Source organism: Cryptomeria japonica, chromosome 8, assembly GCF_030272615.1.
Source record: "Cryptomeria japonica chromosome 8, Sugi_1.0, whole genome shotgun sequence".
NCBI classification, from domain to species: domain Eukaryota; kingdom Viridiplantae; phylum Streptophyta; class Pinopsida; order Cupressales; family Cupressaceae; genus Cryptomeria; species Cryptomeria japonica.
In genome coordinates, this window is record NC_081412.1 from 739,879,315 (window position 1) to 739,904,184 (window position 24,870).

Genomic DNA, 24,870 nt, shown 5'->3' on the forward strand with positions numbered 1-24,870 from the left:
TACGCCTTCTTCGAACAGAACAACGAAAAATCCTTTAGGAATAAATTTGATAACTACCCGCGAGCCCCAGTTTCCTTCCACCCATTCTAGAATCGCTTTCCTAGACCAGTTTAATCCAATAATTTTTGCAATGACCGCCTGGTTTTCCTAAAAGGATCTATCCTCCTCCATCTCTTTTGAGAAATTGATACTAATATCCTCATTACCACCTGCTTGATTGGCTGCCGATTGTTTCTTTCTTTTGTACCCCGGTCCGCCATTGTTGCAAAACTGATTTTGCAGAGCAGCATCATCCCCCATATTTTTGTGATTTTTTTTAATAATTAAATAATGGTTAATACGAATACAATATATTTATTTTCCGGAAGTTTATAATTAATTAATAATTAATTGGTGGAATTATATTACTTGAGTATTTATCCTTATGAGTACATCCATTTATTTATTTATAATCATTTTGATTTTTAGTTCCTGCCCCACATGGAACTATTGGTGAGGGTTCTAGTTAAATATTTAATAATCATATGCTCGAACAACCAATAGCGTGGCTGAATCTGTATTATGTGAAGGCTATGCTAAGTTTTATTTCATGTTCGGCGGTGATAGGTGATGGGGTTTTAACTATTGCCTGCAGGGCTACAACGTTGGCATGCTGTAGATGGTGGAGGCAGAGGCATTGCACACCCCAATGCAAGAGAACACCCAGATACAGAGGAAGGTGATAAAACTAAAAGACCTCAGTTAGCGTTTGGAAGAACCAGACAAACAAGATGACAAAATGCACCATTTACGAAGACAAGACCACCAAAACAGGGCTTGCAAAGTTCAAATTTGGGGATTGGCAAAGTGTACAGGTTAAAAAAAATAGTTGGCAAAAATTACCCTATTTGTTTGCATGCTTTGTACAGCTGGAGAGCCAGGGAAGATTGTAGGGCATGGATCTGAGTGATAGCGGTAATAAAAAAGAGGAGGGATAAAAAAAATTACATTTGTAGGATTTGCGGGAACATCAGCGGGAGGTTCTGTTTGTGAGTCCTTTTCCCCCCTCCATCTCAATTTTGTACGTGGGCTAGGGTTTACACCAGCTTATTGTTGTTTTTTTGTTTTATATAGTTTTCTTAGCCAATCAATATTTCTATGATCTGTATTGTGAAAGCTAAAGTCCATCAGATGCCAGTATCATAGATGTAATAGGGAGCTTTCTGGTGTCTGGTTCAGAGGACAGCCATTGATAGATGCTTTTATCGGTCAACATATTTCATATTCATAATAAAATCTTTGCTTTGCCTAACATTTTCACCAAATCTGGTTGTTCCCTAATAGCATGGCCCCATGCTAGGAGTAGTTATACGGGTTACATCAAAATTTTACTGAATTTATAGATTGCTTTCTTTTTACATCAAAATTTTACTGAATTTATAGATTGCTTTCTTTCCAAATGTTGCTTTAACCTAGTATGGCATCAGTTTGTAGATATATGATACCTGCATAAATTCGAGAGTAGGATTGATCCACTCATTTTGAGATTTTTATGGCTATGGTCGAATTATCGAACTTCTCAAAGTTTCAGATCCCTATGCTTATAAGAGTGATCGAAAAATATGTTGTTCAAGTGGGTTGAAATCAGACATGCAAATAATTCTTCTGCCATTTTGTAGCCCCAGTTCAATAGGTTGAGCACCAACAATCTGTTTGGACTCTTTTTTACTGTCATGAGACAAGAAAATGTATGCTTCAGTTAGTAGGATTAAATTTGAATTATTTTGGTAGTATCTGAAGACTCCATTGAGACCAGTTTTCGGGTCCATTAGTGGTCTAGGTGGATCTGGCACTTTAATCATCTCAAATCACAACAACCGGGCTCCACCAAATTAGCCTCTCCTTTCAATTGAAATCCAAAGGAAGGAAAAAGAAATTTTGTTCTCAGATGTTTACTAATGGGTAACAACCTGTAATTTCATTGTTGCTATGGGGAATTAAACAAACCTGATTTTTTTAAGTAGTTTGAAGGTTGAACCTGCCATTTGCTTTAGTTCAGGTTTAGAGAAGTCATGATGTACAAAATCAAGCTTTGTCAAGATACAGTTCTTTATGATATAGTATTATTAGAGGTATATGCTGTTTTACTTCAGAGACCATATCCTTTCTAATGCCATGCAACCTATGGAGAAATTTTTTGGGATGTTGTCATAGATGTTGGGGAGAATAGATTCTGCACAGTAGTAGTAGTTCTTAAGCTTTCACTTGTGAGTGCCAAGCAATGCAATAATCTGATGAGCTCTAGAAGAATTTTGTGCTCTTGATGGTGAGATCTAAATATAAGAGATAAATAGTCGTACAGTACAAGCTGATGCTCAACCTCTTTCAGTGAAGAAAAATAATTGACCGATGTGCTGGAGGAATAAAAGAGTCTTTTCTAGTGCCCAATCAGAGTGTCCAAGCAGTGAAGTAAGGCATAATATTTCTTTGATTCTAGGACAATCTCTTTCTATTACGTCACTATAGAGTTCTTTTTTTGAGAATGGAGAGATCAAATGGTAGATCCTTGCACTTGTAGATAAAGAAAACATCAGTGGCGTCTTTTTGCCTCACAACAGCCTAATTGTGTTAGTAGCAAAGAAGAAAGGCACATGGAGCTTGTGCATCTTAACTACAAAGCCTTGAACAAGAGCACCATGAAGTACCATTATCCTTTTACTTGTATAGAAGACCTATTGGACTAGTTTTGTAGTGCCTAGTTTTCACTAAGATTAACTCAAATCAGGCTATTGTGAAATTTATGTTGAACCCTTAGATGTTTGATGAAAAGTTAAAACTATAAAAAACAACCATTTTTTAACATAATATACAAAATTCGTTGCAGAAGACTGCTGATAATTGATAATTTAATGTCAAATGATAAGATAAATCAAACCAGTTTCTATATGTTCAAAATACCGCAATACTTAGGAAATTAGTTTTAGGGTTAGTTTAGAAATTTTTATTTTTATTCTTTACTTTTCTGTTCAATTTTTGTATTCTTTTCTGGTTTGCGGTGTGTGGTACTCTAATATGACCCCAGTGTAGATTCAGCTGGGGTCTGTCCTGGGCAAACCTGGGCTGGACTCACAGTCCAGGGCATACACAGACAGTACTTGTTCCGAGTACAGATCTAACACGAGTACTGCCTGGTTGCAGGGCAGGCCTGCTAACATAGCTTAGCACATGTAGAGGGTAATGGAATTGATACCTTATAGTCTCATGATGCAATCGTGAGTTCATGACAAACAATTTCATAGCCATTACTAAGTACTAAGAATTTATGTTGATATTTTTATTTGTTTACAAAGGACTATTTAGCACATGTAGAGGGTAATGGAAGTGATACCTTACAGTCGTGATGCTAGCTGAACACAATGGGGATGATCATGACAAGTAATTTCATAACCATTACAAAGTACTAAGAATTGGTCCCAATTTTTCAATTGTTTTTATAACATACACCTACACTGTTGCCTACAGGTAATGATAGTTAGCTACTCTGGCAACTGTAACTGATGACTGTTGCATACAGCTCAAGATTTTTTGCATTGCCTAGATGCTTGACTAATGATGACTTAAAACATTGAGATTATTATACATGTTATTAATGTTGACGAGGCCTGAAGTTAGATCAAAATATCTGAAATATAAATAACTAGTACATAGGGAAGCATTATGTCTATGAATGAAATAGAAAGTTGTCTATACCAAATTTCTCCCCTGCTTTGTAGCAAAAACTTCAAATTATTTAGAGATGTATATTCTAGGGAACAACATTTTAGGTAGGACATACTTGAAATATGTATTTATATATGCAAAGTAATGGAATTGTTTGAGAAACAGTCTTTCGTGAGATACACATGCTATTTGGGCTGGCAGATTTCAACTTTAATGGAATTTTGGTGGTTGGTATAAAGTTCTACCAAACTCACCAGTGAACAGGGCAAAATACGGTTTTGAGGAAGAAGAGAAATAAAAGTAGAAATTGGAATCTGTGATCTTTGACTTCATTTCCCTTTGTTCTCTGTGAATTGTTTTGCCTTTTCTCCTTCAAATGTGAACCTGTGAACTTGCTGAGTCATGTCGACTTTGATTTTCTTTTGGAGCTACAAGTTTTCCAATAGCTTTGCAATATCAGCCTAAGATCAATCAATATGCTACAATATCAGCGAGTTTGATGAGGTTTCTCTGAACAAGTGGTTTCATTGATCTGATCTATGGTTACCAGAAGATGGAGATGGAAAGAGGAATGGAAGGCAAGGACTAGGAATGAGTTTGTCAATTTTTGAAAAATAGGATATGACCGTTCAGGGACACATCAAAATATGATTTACATACATTTCAGAAAAATAAAAACACCTTTACAAATGAAAATAATTAAATTGAAATGATCTAGAAACATGTAAAAATGCATGCACCATGCATACTTAATCTAGAGCATATTACGTGAAGTTCCAAGAGATTAGAAAATACGCTGATTCAAGAGCTCTTAAGCAAGATCAATATGGTTACTGAAGAAGTAGCTCCATTACATAGTTGAGGAATCATGTACCTGGGAAAACAATTATTGCTCTTACACTTCATTGTATGCTCACCAATCTCAAGCCAAGGAGCAAATTAATGCAATAATGATGAGTGACACCAATACTCAAAGTAATAGTCAAAGTATCCATGTAGAATAATTGACATCCCTGTAAAACAGAGTAGAGTACTTTTGTACAGTCCCAAGAAGCAATGAAATCACAGAGGCTCAATACATGAGCTCACAGAGCATACTCAGCCCATTCAAGGACAATATCATAAAACAATGAGCACAAAAAGGCTACAAAGTCTATGTGACAGAAGAGCAGATTTTAAAAAGAGCAAATCATCCCCGGTAAAGAAATCGTGTGGAATCATGTTAAGTAGACCCAACGACTTAATAATTTTCTCCAATAGGCAATATTCCTTAATAATTCTCTGCAATTACTCAGTTAATTCTCTTTGCTTGATGATTAACTCAACATAACTTCAATGCCTAACAAAACATGACAAAGACAAGAGGCAGAATATTATGCTGTGACAACTGTATAGGGAGCCCACACATTTTCAGAGCTTTTTAATTGATTACGTATACTCCTTGGAATCTTGAACTTGCCTATCACTTTGTAGAAGGAAATAAAACAGTAAAATATCTTTTAACAGCTTGAATTTAAACTTGGAGTGCGAAGAAAACTTTAATAACACATTTTTAAAATCTTTGAGGGAACATGTACCATAAACATAAGCAAGATTGAATCAAAATGAAAGAGTAAGGTTTAGTAATGGGAGTAGGGAAAGGATATCGACGGCATTATTGAGATGGTAGATATTGGGGAGATTGCAATACAGTGCTAACTATCATTGGCATGTGGCAAAAAATTTGGGATGTGAATGAAGTGGTTAGTAATAATAGAGATATTATGGTGTTGGGCAAGAGCACAATAAAGACATTGATTATAACCACCAGAAACAAATTACTGGACAAGGTTCCATGGATAAAGGTCACTTGCAAAAATTATTACTTTTTATTTTTTCTTATGAATAATTCAATGCCAAAGATTAATTAATAATAAAAATTCCACAAATTCACAATAAGATGATATGGTGTTATTGGAGATATTGACAGACTGTTCATAAATTGCCTCGTTGAATCTGTATCTTGCTTTCCCCTTTATCTTAATAAACTATGTCTGAACATAGTATGTTATTTCTTTGAACACTAACCTCCATGTTCAGAATGTGGTCTGCATTAAAAAATAGCATGTTAACAATCCTTAAAAGATTTAACCGCCTCCCAACCAACTAAACGCGGGAGGGAACTGTAAATGCTTAAAATAGAATATGTGTAAGGTGGCAATCCTATAAGCAAGGAAAATAACACTAAAAAAGAGTATCAAGGAATGCATTTAGAAATAAGAACGCTATAGTCTATTCAAATTAAACATCTCTCTTTTACATAGTGATATAATTTTTCCATTATTACATAAAGGCAACAAAATGAGTATTTTGATTATTACATAAAGGCAACAAAATGAGTATTTTGATTGTTGTATGCCTTGAGCAATGTTAAGATCAAAGTCCAAAGAAGACCCAACCATTTTTTTCTGAGGAAGAAACCGAGATAATCTTGTTCAATAATTGAATTAACTGATCTCTATCCGAAGATAGCTTCCCCACTGTGGCCTGGAATTAAATCTTAATGCAAAATCAATATAGAGTACTTCAAAAGTCAAGATTTTAAGACCAAAATTCAGAAAAAGCCATCAGCTTGAAGCCGTGATAGGATGCTGATAAGGTTTACAATGTTCAAATTTCCTAAGCCTCCACTATCCTGGTTAGCAGCAGCAGCAAACAACCCCTAAGACAATGCATCCTCAAGCTGTGTCTTTCGCCTCCGCCTATTATGATGCCATTCGCACTGTGTAGCACCCACAATATATGCGAATTGATAAAGTTGATCTACTATCGAAAGCTTGATATATATCTTTTCTTCTTTTGGGCTCCTCTTCTTTTATGACACACTGCTCATTCATTGAATGTTTTTTTCCCTTGCTCTCTTTAATGTGTCTGGTTTTTTTCTTATGTTGTGTGTTCAACATATCCGATTTACAAGATTTTTGGATCGCAAAGCACATTGAGCATTGGTAGCATCTAATTACGCAACACATAAAGGGTAAGATACTTTTGTGCTTCTGTTGTGCATTGTGCAGTTGAAATAATACCCTCAAATCTGGTTAGTTGCCTGTGCTATTTGAAGCTTTGTGGTTGTTTTAAAATTCTCTTTAATTTAGTTAATGTCCTTAGATTACTTTAAAAGAAACAACTTCAAGTCTCCATACCTACAACTATATATGCCAAACTACTTTGTTTCGCAGCAAAGATATTAATAAACTTTATGCAATATGCTTTGTTGATCATCAAACAACTTTATTCTTGCCTTTTTAAATCATGCCTCTCCTCCTCCTCCAATGCAGAGTCCACTTTTACATCTTTATGTATGCCTCATCTTAGCTAGATGCACTTTTCATTTTCGATGACAATGATTAGAAAATCGTTTTGGAGCTTATTCTTGCCTTTTTAAATCATGCCTCTCCTCCTCCTCCAATGCAGACTCCACTTTTACATCTTTATGTATGCCTCATCTTAGCTAGATGCACTTTTCATTTTCCATGACAATGATTAGAAAATCGTTTTGTATGCTCCAGGATTGAGGGGCATGGCCTTTCTTGAGACCTTCGAGTTCAAATAGTAGGGTGATTGGCATGAATTTTATGATTAGGATAATATTCTTGAACTTTTATTGTTACCTGTTTGGTCATTGCTCGATAATGTGCAACATGGACCATAAATTGCAGTCAACAAAATCATTAAATAATATTATAGATACAGAGAACTATAAACCTCGTATTGTGGACTTGTCAAAAGAAACAATTGACATGGTATTGGAAAAAAATAACATGTTTAGGGTGAAATCATTTGTATACAATGTAGGCGATTGTCTTTTTGACTCTTTCCAGTTCTTGTTACACATGCGATACACTTCTACAGAGCTACGCATTGGAACTATTGACCATTTTATAAATTGCCTAGAAATCAATGATCATGATGCTTTATATTCATACGACCATGAACTCAACCCCCAAGGATTGTATGAAATGCATGGAGTATGTGATGTTGACACTTATCTATGACGCATGCGTCTCCCAACAATTCCACTGCTAGGTTGTAATGAGAATGGCCTTTGGGGAGATGCATTTTGTATTGGATGGCTAGCCAAATGGCTAAAAATTGAAATATGTGTTTGGTCTTCAACAAGAAAATCAAAGTACTTGCACTTCAATAAGAACTTACAAAGCAATGCATATTCTATTCTATTCCATGACCAAAACCCTACTCGTGGACATTTTGAACCACTAATTAACAAACGACTCTATACATGGTGCAAAATAGATTACTCCACAATTCAAAGACGGCTCCTGCAACAACTACTAGTTTTGTAAAAGACAAGTTTGCAAATGCAGTGCCCAACTTGTGCAAAGATGCATTGTCAATGTCAGATTGTGGCGACAACTTGTTCAATACAATAGCCACTCTAACAGACAATGAATACGATGGCCCGCCTCTTTGATGGCACATGGCTCAATCATTTTGCAATGCACTACTCTCCAAAGATAATGTAGCAATAGGTTGCATAGAAACATGTATCCATTGTGATCTCATGATTAGTTGTGGCGTGTCAAGTTGGCAAGCATATATCACAAAAATTGGAGATCCATATGAGCAAAGCAAGCTTGAAGGTGCAGATTTCTATTTTGAGTGGCTATCCTACATCTTGCAAGAGTGAGTTAAAGTATGGTCAAGAATGACCAACATGTGCATACAGGAATATTGCAAATCCTTGACACCTACCAAAGTATACAATATCATAAGTTACAAAGTCAATGAAATGCATACACGCTATAACCCATCTACAGTGGACAATATAATAGCAACTCAGATTAATGTTGAACAACCACCTACAATGACATTGGTTCAAGCAAGACCAACAACTAATTTGCATAGGCTCAAACAATTTATCCGGAACAATGGATATACACGAATCAATACATCTACACAATCAAAAAATGCTTTAAACACAACTATGCATATATCAACATCTATCGCACCCGAAAAACAATCTACAAAGCTGTTGACAAAAATCACATGACTCGCTTCGCAAAGTGAAACAACAAATATGTAAAGCAACTGCATATCAGGGGATTCAAAACTCAACAAGACGCTCACAAACAAAACTAGAACGTTACATTGAAAAGATACAAGACACACCAAAACATGTCTGTACAATATGTGTTCGACTCCATTTTAAGAAGAACATGAGAAATTTAACACCAAAAACGATACAAGCATACCAACACCTACTACCAAACAAAAAACACACTTTTAGTCAAAAAATATGCAAGTTTTGTAAACAATAACTAAACCAAAACATTAAACCATCATATGCAACTCCAGAACATATCAACACACATAAGCCACTAGTACACACGTCTACACTTTCAGAACTTCAAGAACGATTAGTATCACTCCGAATTGCATTTGCACTAATTTGGCAATTAGGACACAAAAGATCCCAAATTGGATTAACTGGAACAATTATTAATGTTCCAACAGATATTAATATTGTACAAACAACATTGCCACGATCATCTAATGAAACATGGACAGTTGTTGTTGCATTGAAGAGACGTTTGCAATACAAAAATGCATATAAAAAAGGCAGAGTGCGTCCGAACATTGTTATGAACTCTCTGAACGAATTGTGTAAAACAACATTATACAAAATGCAAAATGTGAAACTAAACAAAAAATGGCATGACAATTTGTACCCTTCACAAGAAGAGGCACCTAGTAGCGACTCTTCATCAAGTGATACTGACAATGAAATTGACAATACCATGGAAGTAGAAACAGACACCATGATACATGGGTTCATCGAGTTGCGAACTATACATTCTCTTCAAGACAAAATGATCGAAATTGCACCTGTAGAAGGGAAACAACCTTTGGGAATATTCCAGGACAAGTATGCAGAAGAGATGAACTTTCCAATGTTCTTTTTTGGTGAACCACGTGACGAACAAATTTCAAAAAAAAATTCATATCAAAGAATTGCTCAGTGGAAATTGCAAAATTCAAATCGAGCATTTGCATATCACACCACTAATTTGTTTTTCAAAGCTATCAAAATACTAATTGCTCAAGTGTTTTCTTGCATTTGGATAAGAATCCGCAAAGGAAAGTTAAAAGGAAGAACATTGAAAGCAAGAGATGTCAAGTACAAACCAAACCTCGAGAAAATTCTCCAATCCGATATTGGATATACAGATCTCAATAAGATCAGAAATTCACCAGATTATTTGCAACATCTCAAGAAGAACGTTTTTGCAATGATACGACAATTAGGACCACCAACTTTTTTTTTGACATTCACTAGTGCAGAGCAAAATTAGGGCCCATTGACACAAACATTAAGAGAACTCTACATGACACATCACACGACCACAAGACAAATGCAACTTGATTCGTTGTTTGACATTGACATTTCGTCTTTGATAAAAAAAGATCCCGTCACTTGTGCTCGCTATTATAAACATAGAATTAATGCAATGAAACAATTATTTTGTTCAGATGAAACTTTTTTTGGAAATGTATTGGACTACTTCTCAGTTACAGAATTCCAAAGTCGAGGAAATGAACATGACCATTTCATGTTATGGGTTAAAGACGCGCCGATCTACAGAAAAGATAACAATTCTACTATTGGACGCTTTGTCGACAAATATATAACTTGCAACACAGACATTTTAGATGACCACATAGCTAGAGTGCATATTCACCATACACAAAGCAATGTGGGAAGTCAAGAATGAGAAAGTGTTGCTTTGGTTTCCCACAACCTCCAATGAAGGAAAAAACAATACTTGAACTATTCATTGACAAAGACTGTGACAATATGCACACTACTCCTAACCTTAGATCAATTTTAGAGACATCAAGCTATGAGCCATGCATCTCCTTTGCAGATTTCTTAGCCAACATAAACATGTTTGCACATGAATACATCATAGCCATACGGTCTACATTGACTAGGCCAACATTATTTCTCAAAAGAAAGCCAGCTCATATATGGAATAATTCATTTGCACCTCGCATTCCACATCTATGGCAAGCAAACACAGATGCACAATTTGTCCTCAATGCATATGCTGCAGCAATGTACTGTATCTCTTACATGACAAAACCCAATAATTCAATGACAACTGCATTCAATAAAATACGAAGAGATCACAAGCAACATAACATTGACGCCATAAACATGGTAACAAAACTAGGAAATACCTTGCTCAACCTACAACAAATGTCTGCTCAACAAGCTGTACACATTGTCCTCGCTCTGCCCCTTAACTATAGTTCACGTACTTGTAAATTCATTGATACTTCTGCTCCTGACAACCGCACTTTTATTCTAAAGACTCGCAAGCTTCTTGACAATGAACCAGACGAGTCGCAAAATGTTGCTTGCAAGAGCTCTATTGATCATTATATTGCACGCCCAGAAGCATTAGCTAGTATTTGTCTTGGATAATTTATTGCAGAATATGCAATGACAAGAGGAAAATTAGCAAAGCGCGGTCAACCTCAAATTATTAGATTTTTCAAGTATGATAAGCATGTTGACACCAACAACTATTATAGAGAGAAACTTCTACTGTATGTTCCTTTTTCCACCAACGAAAACACATTGAAGCAAGGCTTCAAAACTTGGCAAGATGGTTTTGCCAACAATGAAAAAATGATACACATTAATGAAGCAAAGTATACATACAATGTAAACGAATCATGGGGTGATATGGCCGATGCTATGAATGATGCAAAGCTCGAAGACGAATATTATAGAAATGTACATGATGTCCGAAACACAAATAAGGATGACAACAAAGAGTACAACTTGGAACCAGACATAGCCACACTAAGACACAATGTCTACGTCAAAAAAGTGTCAAGACCATTTGAAATAGTTGGACATCCCCACCTGAATGACAATACAGAATATTATGCTACTCGTAGAATGCTGAACAAAGAACAACAAGCTATAGTAAAAGACATATTAATGAAGAAACAACAAAACCCAGAGGAGTCATTGTACTTGTTCTTAACAGGAGGTGCTGGCACAGGGAAAACCTTCACTGCAAAGGCAATGTATCAAGGACTTTTTCGTATATACAATAACGCAATAGAGAGTCACCCAGACAAAGTGAAGGGCTTGTTACTTGCATACACAGGAAAGCAACCTATAATATAGGAGGCACAACATTGCACTCTGCATTGTTCATACCATTTAACAAATCCACTTCTAATACTCTAAGTTCAGAAAGATTAGATGTATTGACAAAGGAATACCAACAATTACGTCTTGTTCTCATTGATGAGATCTCTCTAGTTGGAGCTAGAATGTTGCGTTGCATTGACAAAAGATTTCGTGAAATAATGCAAACCCCAACTAAACACTTCGGTGGCTTGGACATTATATTTTGTGGTGACTTGTACCAAGCAGAACCTATACACGATTGTCTAGTGTTTCAAGCACCAACAATAGACATTGACCTATTGCCATATGATTTTTGGCAACAACATGTCAAATGTTACAATCTGCAAACTACAATGAGGCAAACAGATTATTTGTTTGTTGTTGTTCTCAACAAAATACGCACGGGCTCACAAACCAAGGAAGACATAGCATATTTGAATAGCAAATGTTTACGCGCCCCACCTGTAGACCCAACATTTCCATTTCTTTTTAACAAAAGAAAAGATGTCGATGCACACAACCAAAAGATATTATCTACTCTTCCTGGAGAACTACTCATAATTAATGCAATTGATGAACACGACAACACTGTTCCTATAGAACAATTGTACAAACATAGTGCAAATCTCGCAAATCAAATAATGTTAAAAGAAGATATATTGATCGAGATATATGGTGGTAACTATGATATACAAGATGGTATTGTCAATGGCTCAGATGGACGATTCAAATCATATACACAATCCAACAATGTCGATGTCATTTGGGTTGAATTCAACGATTAACGCATTGGAAGATCTTAAAATGCAAAACTACCATAGCCAAACCAAACATATGCTAACAATGGATGGCTACCAATTCTTCGAGTTGCAAAACCACTCCCTAGACATAGTTCTACACAGAAGACTACTATTCGAAAACAATTTCCACTTCAACTGGCATGTGCTTGAACAATACATAGAGCACAAGGACTCACCATGCATGGTCTTGCATTTGAACCTTTCGGTGTCCACCAACATGGTTTGTCTTATACAGCTCTAAGTCGCACATCAACTATTGAAACATTGTTCTTGCTGAGCCCTCTAACACCACGAAACATCAAGATAAAACCAACAGTCATAGATGAGATGGAACGACTCACCACAACTGCTAATTGGACTCTTCAAAATGACGTGCACTATCAAAAAAGTATAGCCCAAATAGTCATTTCTACATTAAACACTCGACATTTCCAAACGCATAGAGAAGACATCCCACGTGACACAGACCTAATGTCATCATATATTATTTGCCTCCAGGAAACATACTTGTATACACCAACAACGGACAATACACTTCTAGGCTACAATTGTTTTGCAGCGTTCCATGTTCATGGCATAATGACTTGTATTAACAAAAACATACATGTGGTTAGCACAACACCTTTAACACTAGACAATGTTGAAGCACTATTCCTCTCATGCAGTGTTAATCAACACACATTGTCTATTTGTAATATTTATGCCAAACCAAGAACATTAGTTACCAACATCATTGCAATCATCAATGAAGCAATGACAATTGCTCCTAGTGGTGCCATTGTCTATATTGCAAGTGACTTCAACATTGACATATCAATACAGTAAAAAACAATACAACTGTTTAAAAGACACATGCAAATACAAAACTTGCACTTGTTACATGAACAGAAAGATACTTTGCCAAGAAGCAACATTGATCACATTTGGACAAACAATAATGCACACATAGCTAGGACCAAGAGGTTGGAAGCATATTGGACTGACCATGATATTGTTCTCACACACATAGACAATGTTGTCTAGCCATGGCATATGCTATGCAATGAGCAAACATTAATATAAGATACCCCTTAGCCAACATGTAACTATCTACCTGTAGCATTCCTTGTGCTAATAGTATTGCAAAACATGCTTTATTCTTACATTTATAGCCTAAGTTCCCCTCACAAAGTCTAATGTCGCCACTCTTTTGCAGGTCACTTAACACATGGACCCCAGTCGTGCAACGTCATTTGGATCAGTGTCTTCCAAGGAACATCATTTGCCCAAAAAACAGTACAATATTTAGACAATTTCAACAAATTGCTTGCCTACATAGAATTAGCACAAACATTTTCACTGAACAAGCATTTTTATTGTCTCTCTAGGACTCACTACTTTGCTTTTGTAGATCTTCCATACATGTCCATTGCAGTCAGCCAGATGCTCATAGCTTACAAGAGCACCTTGGAAAACAATGGTAACTTTAAATAGTATTGCAACAATTGCTTGATTAATAATTTTGCATTTTCTACACATGCCTTGACATTGGATGGTGATAACTTTAAACAATATTGCAACAATTGCTTGATTAATACTTTTGTATTTTCTACAAATACGCTGACATTGGATGGTTTTGAATATTGTATTTTGTAAATACGTGCATAGCAAAGAGACTTTGAAACAACCAACACCTACTGCACAAATATCGACAACGAAGTGGTAAAACATGCCTACTATACTAAATAAATGTAAACTTGTGTGTCAATAAAATTAGCATCACAATTTACAACATTTGTTTGCTTTGCTATTTAACAATAAAAGTAGCATCAAATCTTATGATGTTTGTTTGCTTTGCTGTGTTATAGCCATGTCGCTCAGCTCAAAGGAAAAGACAACCCTTGCAGCACCCTCGCTACACAAGCAAGTTATACCAAACAAAGGTACCCCTCTCAATTCCTTCATTCCCACCCAAATTATTTGCTTTTACAAATTGCATTACTTCTCTCTTTCTAGTGCCCATTGTAGCTTGAATTTATTATTTGTTATAGTCCAGGCCTATATGTCGATGATGTATATAACATAGCACAATATGTCAATCAGTTATTGTCATGTAAATTAAAAAATAAATTCATACCTAATTGACTTTGCACTCTGATTGCCATCCTATGCTATGCTTTCTTCCCTTTGCAGGACCTCTACCAAGGTCAAATACAATAAGCAAAATCACTCCTTCACACGAGCACATACGGAAACGGTAACATATGTGCACTCTGCTAATGAACTTCACACCTCTTCCATATTGCATTGATTTCCTAGTGTCATCAAACACTAATGACATTGAAGCTAAATATGCCTCTTCACTTCGCACTTTGTCAATGAATCACCTTACTCTCAACAACATTCCATAAATCTCCTACCATTGCATTGATCTCAATCTGTTGACTTTGTAGATGCCTCACCAACATGGAAGCCAGTGCACCGGATGCCACCTCTCCACAACAACACACAATAAAACGGTAAATCTAGTGTTCCTCCACATATACATTTATCCTCATAGCCCGTTTTCATTCATTCACTCTATAAGTTTCTCTTGTATACATTGATCCTTATACAATATCTTCATTCACTCTCTAAGTTGCACTTTTTGCCTTTCTTTCCTATAGGCAAATTAGCAACATTGAACAACAAAACTTCGCCCCTTTCAAAATGCAGCCGCACAAAAGTGAACATAAAAAAAGGTATCCAAACCATCTATCTCATTTCTACTAACACTATTTTTCTTTCAACTTATTTGCTCCTTCAATTTCACTTCCACTCTATTTCTTGTCCATCAATAGATTACATTTCTGCTTGGTCACTAGTCTACTCACTATTCATTTCTGAGATGAGACATTTTTGACACAACCAGCCATGTACAGAAAGCACACTAATATTTTGCCTTGCCTTCTTGCTTTATCTACAGTCAACAGATGGATTCTTTCAAGCAGCACAATCGTAATGTAGATTCCACCAAACAGCAAAATCCCAATCCACAGCCACATACAAGCAAGAGGTAACATATGTCAATCCTGATAACAAAAGAAGTTCTACCTTCTGAAATTCACATTTACATTGGAGTTTGACTTGAATTATCTGACTTTGACTCCATACCCTGTCAACCCCCTCAAGTCACTAAAACACTTTTTGCACTTTTCCTGCAGATCCATTGGCCACATGGAATGTGATTAGCAAGAGAGTGGTGCTGAAGCCCTGCATATAAGCAAATGGTAAAAATGCCCACCGTAGGAAGAAGACTTACACTTACACAATGTTTTTTTAAGTCCTTTATTGATGTTTTGCTCTCATGTCTTGTAGCCAACTCCAACCTTTGAGACAACAAACAACACCATCTTCCAGACATGCTCCGCAAACTAGCCATTCAAGCCACAGGTATCCATCTATTTCAATTTTTCTTTTCAATTGGAGACACATTAAAAACTTGTGCGCAAGTCTCGTGATTGTTGCAATTTGTCTTGTTGTTTGTTTACCTGCCATGCTTTCTTGAGGCAGTTTTGTTTTGTTTTATTGAGATCTCTTCATGTCCACCATCCCATTCTTTTTCATTTATTCCCTTGAGTTCAATTTGGTTACTAAAACACAAGCAGCATTTCTCAACCGCAGCACTGTAGTGACTATAAAACAATCTCCAATCTCCTTGTTGCCTTCGGCTTTTGAAGCATTTTCTGATGTATCCAATTCATTTCTTTAAATTGAAATCAGAACCAGTAATTATTCTGTTTGGTTTTCCCTCTACAACCCATGCACTTGTCAACACTTCCATGCATTGCAAACATGTTCACCATGCCTGTTGCAACTACAACATCTGACAACATACCTCTCGCCTTTACACTTTGATAATTGTCGATAAACCAATGGACCTTCTTGAAGTTTCTAAATCTTTCCAATAGATGCATACGCATGCCCTTTGACACTTCATGGGAACACATTTCTTTAATGTTCAATTACTTTGCAATCTTTGCAAACATTACAAGCACCTTGTTCATGCTTTCACATTCACATTCTTTTATTGGTTCCACTGTTGTGGTCCACATCTTAGTTTATGCATTTCACAACTCTAGTTTGGATCATGGGTGCAATTGTCTCTTAAGTAAAATTGCATGTATCATTGTGTTCACATTATTAGAGTTTCATAAGCTTTAAGCTGATTCCAATAAACATGGATTGGTTTACTAATGCTCTTTCATTAATTCGCTATTGACCCTTCCTTGTGCAGCCTTTCTTCAACACCGCCAAAACCTAGCACAATACTGGACCTGTGTTTTCAACGAGTTGGTTATATGTTTGAAGGTGACATTCTTGCTGTATATGGACCTGCCAAGTACACCAACACACAAAACAAAACCGAGATATTGCATGTGGACCTGATAGATTGTAAAGGCCAGATGACAGTCACAATGAATATTAGCAACACATTGGTGGACACCTTTTTACCACGCTTGACCATTGGATCAGGCATTCGCATTTCCAACTTTACAATTAAAAATAAATCACAGTATGAAAGAGGTGTTGCAGATTGTTGCATTGCTCTCATTGCAAAAAGCACCTTTGAAACTATCCCATGTGTTTGTATCGAACACAAACTAGCACTCGATTTGACAATCTCACAACTAAGCGAAGCTGACTGCCACTATTCCGTTGGTTCATTCGGAGAAATTGGAACCAGTTACCATTTGACCAAAACACACCTTGAAGTACATATAAAGGATGGTGATTTGTAGGAAGATATGGCCACTGTACATTTTGAACACTTTGAATTGCACCTTTTTTTTTTGTTCCTCCTTTCATGTCCTCTTCTGCCCTTCCCACTAAAATTTTTATTTTACAGGTTCTCATCTCCACCACCTACATAGAATTATGCGCAACTTTTCTACAACTCTTGTCAACAGTAGATATGCCTTTTATACTGTTCAAAAATATTGTGCATAATAGTCCCCAAGGAACCCGGTCATTTCGCCCATCGCAATCTACTTTCATTGAAGAGCTTAATGACCAGTGCACAAAAGCACATTTGGAGACACTTGCCAAATGTAATATCCAGGTGATCACACGTACCTTTACAACTCTACCCTAAGCTTTCTATTACATAGTATTTACAATTCTTTGCTTACTGTACACAGTGCAATTGCAGGTTGTCAGTGTCCTCAAAGAAAAGAATGCCTATTTTCCACCCTATGAAATATCTTGCTCAACGTGCCACCACTCCCTACCATTTGATGCTGCAATTGACATGGACTTTGTCCATTGCACGTATTGCAATGCCGACACACAAACTTCTTGCCACCATAACATACTTTGCACATTGAATACACAAGAAGGCAACATCGACTGCTCCTTGCAAGGAGGCATACTTCAACAAACTTACCCAGATATCACAGATATAACATACGAACAATACCAACAAGACATCTCGCCAATGGTCTTTATGTTGCGCAGGCTCCACGTCTATGACACTTTCACATCAGTTGTGAACAACACCGTTATTGATATTGTCAAGCAATAGGAATTTTGATGTAATTGGGTTTTAGCACTCTCCATGTTAATGAATATTGCAAACTTGAAAAATACTTCGGCCTTTAAAGCTTGTGAATCTTATTACTTTTTTGGGTGGCAATGGCCCTACAAACTATGATACTGTCTAACTATCACAAACTCTGCTACTGTGTTAACATAATGTGAATATAATGTGGCTTATGCTGTGAAAAAAATATGAATATAATGTTATCATCCTGTTACCATCTGTACCTTTATGATTGGGCATGGCATAAATATTACTTCTACTTGCTTCTCTTTGACAAAGTTGTATATTTTCTGCATATGGGTAAGGCTTGAGATCATTTAATCTATTCCATTGTCATATCTCTGTTAAAGAGTTTTGTTTCGAAAATTGATGTAAATATTTAATTTTAATTCACAAGAATGTGCAATATGGTATAAATGTACAAGAAGGAATGTGATATTTATAAGCTTTAGGCAATTTACTCTGAGCAGGTTGACATTTTAGATTCTATTAGGAGTTGACATGAGCTTCCTGGTTTCTGCTAGTCAACTCTATTTTGAAATAGAATGTCTGGCTATAAGAACTCTAAAATCAAACTGGCAGTTGCCAATCTAATGTTCCCCACTTGGCTGTCTTTGAATGAATGGGATGGATCATTTACATTTTGTTTCATCTCAACAATATATCCAAGTTAATTTGTTGTAATAGTTTTTTGTTTATTGTTGGTAGGCGATTAGCCATTTAAAATAATTTTAGTGTAATATATTGTTGCAAGGTGTGGTTTTATGTATTAGTTCAACTCTGAAAGTCAATATTTGTTGTCCAAGAGATTGATGCAACTGCAGTGTAGTGTATTGTGTTATTTTAATGTACAAAATAGGCCCATGTAAGTGATTCATATGAATGCACTGTCATGTTTTTTATTATGTATAAATAATAATCGTACTCTTTACATATGTTGTACTGTTTGCACATTTGTGCTTCTGATCTGTTGACCTTTCTGCTACATTCGACATTGGCGATTTACTTGAGATAACCCTTAATTTTGGAGCAAGCTGAGCTTTTCAACATATTAAATATGCTTATTGATGATTACCAATTAAGAAATTGTAGAAATGAATTATACAGCATGGGTTTAAGCAAGATGCTGATCATTGCAGTAATTCTCATTTTACTTTTCAAATGGGAATAATCAACACACCTTCGCAGGACTGGGCAGGAACTAAGCTGCCCTGCAGCCCTTGTTTTATATGTATGTGGGTGATATTTATCATATTGAGTTTAACTTATATTGGCTAGAGCATTTATATGTATATGTATATTTAATTATTTGTTTATCTATTTATTTATTTGTGGCTCATCTATTTATTGGTTTTTTATTATTTATTTATATTGGGTTTGATTTATTATTTGAGCTTTTGATTCTTTGGATTATTATTTATTTATTTATTGTTTAATTACTCAATGGGTATTTATGTATGTCCGTACATTTATTTATTTATCTTCTTTATTGATTATTTATTTATTTATTTATTATTTTATTATTTATTGTTTATCTAATTATTTATTGTTTTGATTATTTATTTATTTATTTGCATTGTTGTTTTATTTATTTGCTATTATTTATGTACCTACCCCTTGTTATGATTAACCTTCTTGGGAGTTGTGATTGTGAGGATAATATTATTTATATTATTTGTGGTTTTATATTTAATTGGAGCATTTATTTATATTGGGTTTTAATTTATTATTATTGTTTATTATATTATTATTACATTATCTTGTTACTAATTGAGTAATTAAATATTATGTTCGTACGTACCCTATTATTTTATTAGTTGAGATTTGAGGGTAAGTAAATAATATTATTTTATACTCTTACCTCGATTTTTGGTTTGGGGGGTTGGTATAGAATATATTTTATTGGAATATTTTGATTGGTAGATATTCTTCTGTAGTTTTGAATGAGAGTCTATTTAGTGAGCATTTTTGTGGGTGTGCTTCTGGATATCTTTTTGTGACTTTTCAATTTTAGAATTGCTTGAAAGGAGAATTGCTTGGTTGGGTTGAAGTTTGGAAAGCTTGTTGGTTTGGATTTTTGCTCTTCTACGAATGCATTACCATCACTCTACTTCCAGGTTGGAGATCTTTTTCCATTCTTGCATTTTAATTTTTGAAAAGAGTTGTTTTCTTCGTGACTGCTAAAAGATTGTTTGGGGAGATTTGGGAATGAGTGATTATTCTATTATCAGTAATTGGGAATAATATTTTGGGAAAAATATTTATATATGATTTTATGAATTTGTGTGTTGTATTGTCGGAAAAGGGCATTAGTGTATGTTGATATGTTGATTATAAGCTGCATGTGAATGCACTGTGGTAAGAATTGGTTTTGTGAGGTTTATTTGTTGTTGCATACACTATCTTGTGTCCATTTGGTTTGATTAGATCTGAAGTGGCTATGCCTATAATTTTTTCTATGCAAGTTATTGCTGGTATAAGTTGGAATTCTTGGATGCATTGTATTGTTGGCCTTAACAAGGCTTTGTTTTGGTTTCTTATTGACTTTTAGTGTCTTCCAGGTCATATTTATGCCATTATAAGGCCCATGCCCAAATTTGGAAAAATTTGAGTGTTTTTGTATCTCGTTGGTCCCCTGTTACAAGAGCGCTACTCTGGGCTTCAATAGCGCCAAAGTAGTGTCAACAAATTTTTGGGTTGGTTTTTGAGTCTCTTAGTTGATTTCTCTGCTTGGTCTTCATTCCAGAGGCTTGTTTTGTTATGTTTGATGGTTTTGGGGCATTGTTCTATTCATTTATGATATGTGTGAATCCATTTGGGCTTCGACAAGTGGTTTTGTGCTTGTCCGTTGAGGTTTTGATATGTTGCTCTAGCAAGTTTAGTGATTCCTTGCTGTTGAGGATGGTTAATTGTAGCTCCAACAAGAGGCTATGTTGTGCCTTGCTGTGGAGGATCATTCCATGTTATTGGATTCATGTATTTATTCTATTTTTGTGTATTTGACATTATTGAGGCTCTTTTTATTTTTGCATTTTGACATTATGAGCTTATGGCTTGGTCCTTGTTAGGTGGCTCTTGGTTGTATGTTGATGGCTATTTTTGTGATTCAGTTGTATCGGTTTTGTAATGACTTTTGGATGCTTCCCATGTTGAGTTTCATGTTTTTGTAAGATGTATTTTGTTATGTTTTTTACCCTATGGTCTTGGTCTGTGTTTGGGAGAGTGGGCTCTTGCATGTGTTGGACCTAGGTTATGAGCACTAGATCTCTAGGAAGGGGGTCTAGACCTATGGAACCACATGAAGAGGTTATGGTTTAATTTGCAAGTGAATATTATTAATAATTGATTAGTGGGTTGGGTATTTAGGAATTCACCTAATTAAGATTAATAATACGATGTTGCATGCCCTAATTGGATGGACCCAGGGAGATGGTTTTGGGATCCTAGATTGGGAAGATCATTGGAGCGATATACCTGATCTCCCTTGAGTGACTCCATGAGGATAACATGTGATGACACTCTACCCCACATATGTCCATTATCCATAAGCCTTGATTTGTTGAATTATGCCTCTAGAGGTTGATTGCTTTGATAGCCATATGATGTATTTTGATGTTATATTCTTATGTTGGAGTCTTGCAGAGTCATGTTGTATCCTATGGTTGTTAGGTGTCAGCTTAGGTCTTGAGTGTGAGTTGTAACCTTATGTCATCTCCTAGCACATGGGGGTGGTTCCGATTTGGTTCTACATGGTTGGGTGATTTGATGTCTTCTACCATTGGGATACTCTTCTTGGATGTTAGCGTGCGTGGATTTGGATCTATAGTATCTCATCATGAGTTTGGATTCTTGGAGAATATTTATATAATTATAATTGATATCATGTGTTATGAAAGATGAAAATGTACAAAAGACTATGTAATCAACGTATTGAGACCATGTATTATAGAACATGTAGTAAGATGATTTCTGAATGGATTGTATTGAATAAGATTGTTGTAAATGGATATTCTAATTGTAGATGTTATTGATTAGAAAGGAATTAAATGATTTAGAGATATGTAGCTATGTCTTGAGTGTATTTTATGGATAGTAGTGATTATGTTAATTATCATTTATGCCTTGATTTGAAAGATGTTAATCTCCAATGTTAGTTATCTTGAGATATGGAGGAAAAGGGAGTAGTTGTGGTTTGTATGGAAATATGGTTCTTTATTATGTGGTTGTCTACGGTGCTGAATTTTATGTATTAGATATGTTACCATATTATGGTGTCTTGTAAATGAGGAATATGAATATGTGTTTATTTAACTTGTATTATTAAGAATTAGGATGGGATGTAGCAAAGAGACTATGTGCTTCCTCCATGTGCTCTTACGTAAATGAACTTGATATAGAAGAACTATGCTACTGTTATAAGACGATGTATTGGTATGTGGTTTATATTATAGATATGTTTATCATGTTGAAAATGAAATCCTATGTTTAAATTGGGGGATTGGAATATTAGGTTGTATTTATTCTTATAGAATCATATCATTCTCGAACCTGTTTAGTAGATTGGAATCCTATTGGATGTAGATAAGTGCTTGCTACTATGATCTTGCATATGGCTATGGATAGTATTCTTGATGAGTTGTGCTTAAGGAAATAATCAGATACCTTTAGTAAAAGAAGGATAAATACATTTAGTCTCATGATGTGTTAAGTGTTCAAATGAGTAAAGACGGATATTAGAAAACATTTGATTGGTACTTAAAAATGAGCCTTAGGAAGAGTATGCAAGGGAATAGAGTTATGCATATGTGTTAATGTCTTATCATAGTTGCATGGGAATTAAATGTTTAGTTGGATGATAGTATATCGTGTTCTAGATGGATATGTGATGTGTTAGTTTAATGTCAAGTAGTGACGTTGAGATACCCTAGGGAATGGATTTGCATTGTATGAGTTTATATAGAGTTATGTTAATGATTGAATGGTTATTCCGCTTGCGTAATATGATTCTATGGTTATGATCTTGTTGATTTATGTATTCATGTATATAATTAACGATGCAATGATGAATAATGGTAGTAACGTTGCATTAATAAATACTGGTAATAGCGTAGTTATAATGGTTATCAAAAAAAAAAAAAATAAATTCTCTTTTTGTTAGTAGATTTTGGTTTATTTCTCTAGGGTATTTTGGTGGGCATTACATCAGGTATCAGAGCTCGTATTGCAAACACTGAGATCTCTGGTTAAGGTTGTTTCTATAGGCCTTGCATGGTGTACTATAATGTTCTGTTGACTTGAGTTGTTATTTGAGATTTGTGAAGGAAAATGCCATTGGAACTTGAGAGAACTTATATGTTTATGCTTTGTGTTTCTCCCTAATCTCTTCTAGAAATCATACTTGTGTGCAATATGTGTATTCATTTCTTATGCATGTCTCCTAGATGTGAGTGATGTATATATGATTCTAAGCGCCCTTGATTGCTTTGTAATTTCTAGTGCTTACCTGAGTATTAGAGGTTGTTTTCCCTATATAAGTGATTATGCTATACAATGATAGAAAATTATGTGTGTTTTCTTAAATAATTAGCTTGTTATGTTGATTTTCTTATGAATAGTAAGATGAAGTGTTTGTATTATGCATATAAGAATGATTTACTGTAGATCATGATGAGAAAATAGAAGAATTTAAATGAGTTGCATCGGTAGATAGAACATAGTAGCTTAATAATGTCCTTCTCTTTCCCTTACCTTCTTCGTAAAATGTGTAGAGTTAATTGGTGTTGCGTGGGTACCGAATAAAACTATTAGGTGTTTACGTATGCTTGTGAATCTGCATTTAAGAAAAGATTGTTCGAGTAAATCATATCTTTCAATAAGGACTTGAGATTTCTAGCTGCAATTGTAATGTTAGGAGACCTCATGGGAGGTTGAATTTGCATATCTTAGAAAATGATGTAAATAGCTGACATGTCTAGAAAAATTTAAATTGTCCATGTACAATTTTGGTGTGCATATATAGATTGTTTGACAATGTTTTTCTCCCTTTTCTCTCTATTTGGATAAAATATTTATAGAACTTAAGAGCTTCTTAACACTAAGTAGAAGCATTGAATACTCAATGACAAATATGATTTTGAATACATTAAAAGAGAAGTTTGGACGGAACAAATTTGCATTGAAGATCCAAATTTATGGATTGTATTCAAGATTTTTGTTTGAAGATCTATAGAATTTTTTTTATGAACTAATAGGTTAAAAGATCGTTTTATAATATGTGTGTTGAATGAAGTAAATATTGGTGCATTGTATTTATAAGAAAATGAAATTATACCATTGTGTCTTTATTTGGTTTGGCAAGATAAAAATAAGCTTTGAGTAGGAGTTGTGTGGTGTTGATGAAATATTTTGTTTGATCAAGAAAATATGCTATATCTTTACCTTATTTGAATTTTGAGAAAGTGTTTGCTTAACGAATTCTATTAGGATGGATTGATAATAAATTGTATGAAGTTGTATTGTGACCCTAAATGATAATTTTCCTTGAATTTGTGTGACATGAAATGAAAATGGAGATAAAGTAAGTTGTATGTAAGGCTTTG

The 24,870-nt window shown here is 35.1% G+C and overlaps 1 protein-coding gene across 10 annotated transcripts; it reads left to right on the plus strand.

The window, feature by feature from the left end:
• The first annotated feature begins 508 nt into the window (after positions 1-508).
• Positions 509-18,317, plus strand: LOC131061442 (uncharacterized). 10 transcript variants are annotated; one of them, XM_059209717.1, is made up of 11 exons: positions 509-1,028; positions 13,907-14,170; positions 14,559-14,633; positions 14,884-14,947; positions 15,144-15,209; positions 15,357-15,431; positions 15,656-15,745; positions 15,894-15,959; positions 16,048-16,122; positions 16,967-17,791; positions 17,882-18,317. In XM_059209717.1, the coding sequence occupies exons 2-8, from the start codon at positions 14,113-14,115 to the stop codon at positions 15,919-15,921; spliced, it is 456 nt and encodes a 151-aa protein (XP_059065700.1). In that variant the 5' UTR covers positions 509-1,028; positions 13,907-14,112; the 3' UTR covers positions 15,922-15,959; positions 16,048-16,122; positions 16,967-17,791; positions 17,882-18,317. The 10 variants fall into 10 exon arrangements, with proteins under 10 accessions (XP_059065700.1, XP_059065701.1, XP_059065699.1 ...); XM_059209718.1 differs by lacking the exon at positions 16,967-17,791; XM_059209710.1 differs by lacking the exons at positions 14,884-14,947; positions 15,144-15,209; positions 15,357-15,431; positions 15,656-15,745; positions 15,894-15,959 and adding an exon at positions 14,359-14,412 and having other exon boundaries at positions 515-1,028; positions 13,907-13,986; positions 14,102-14,170.
• The last annotated feature ends 6,553 nt before the right edge of the window (positions 18,318-24,870 follow it).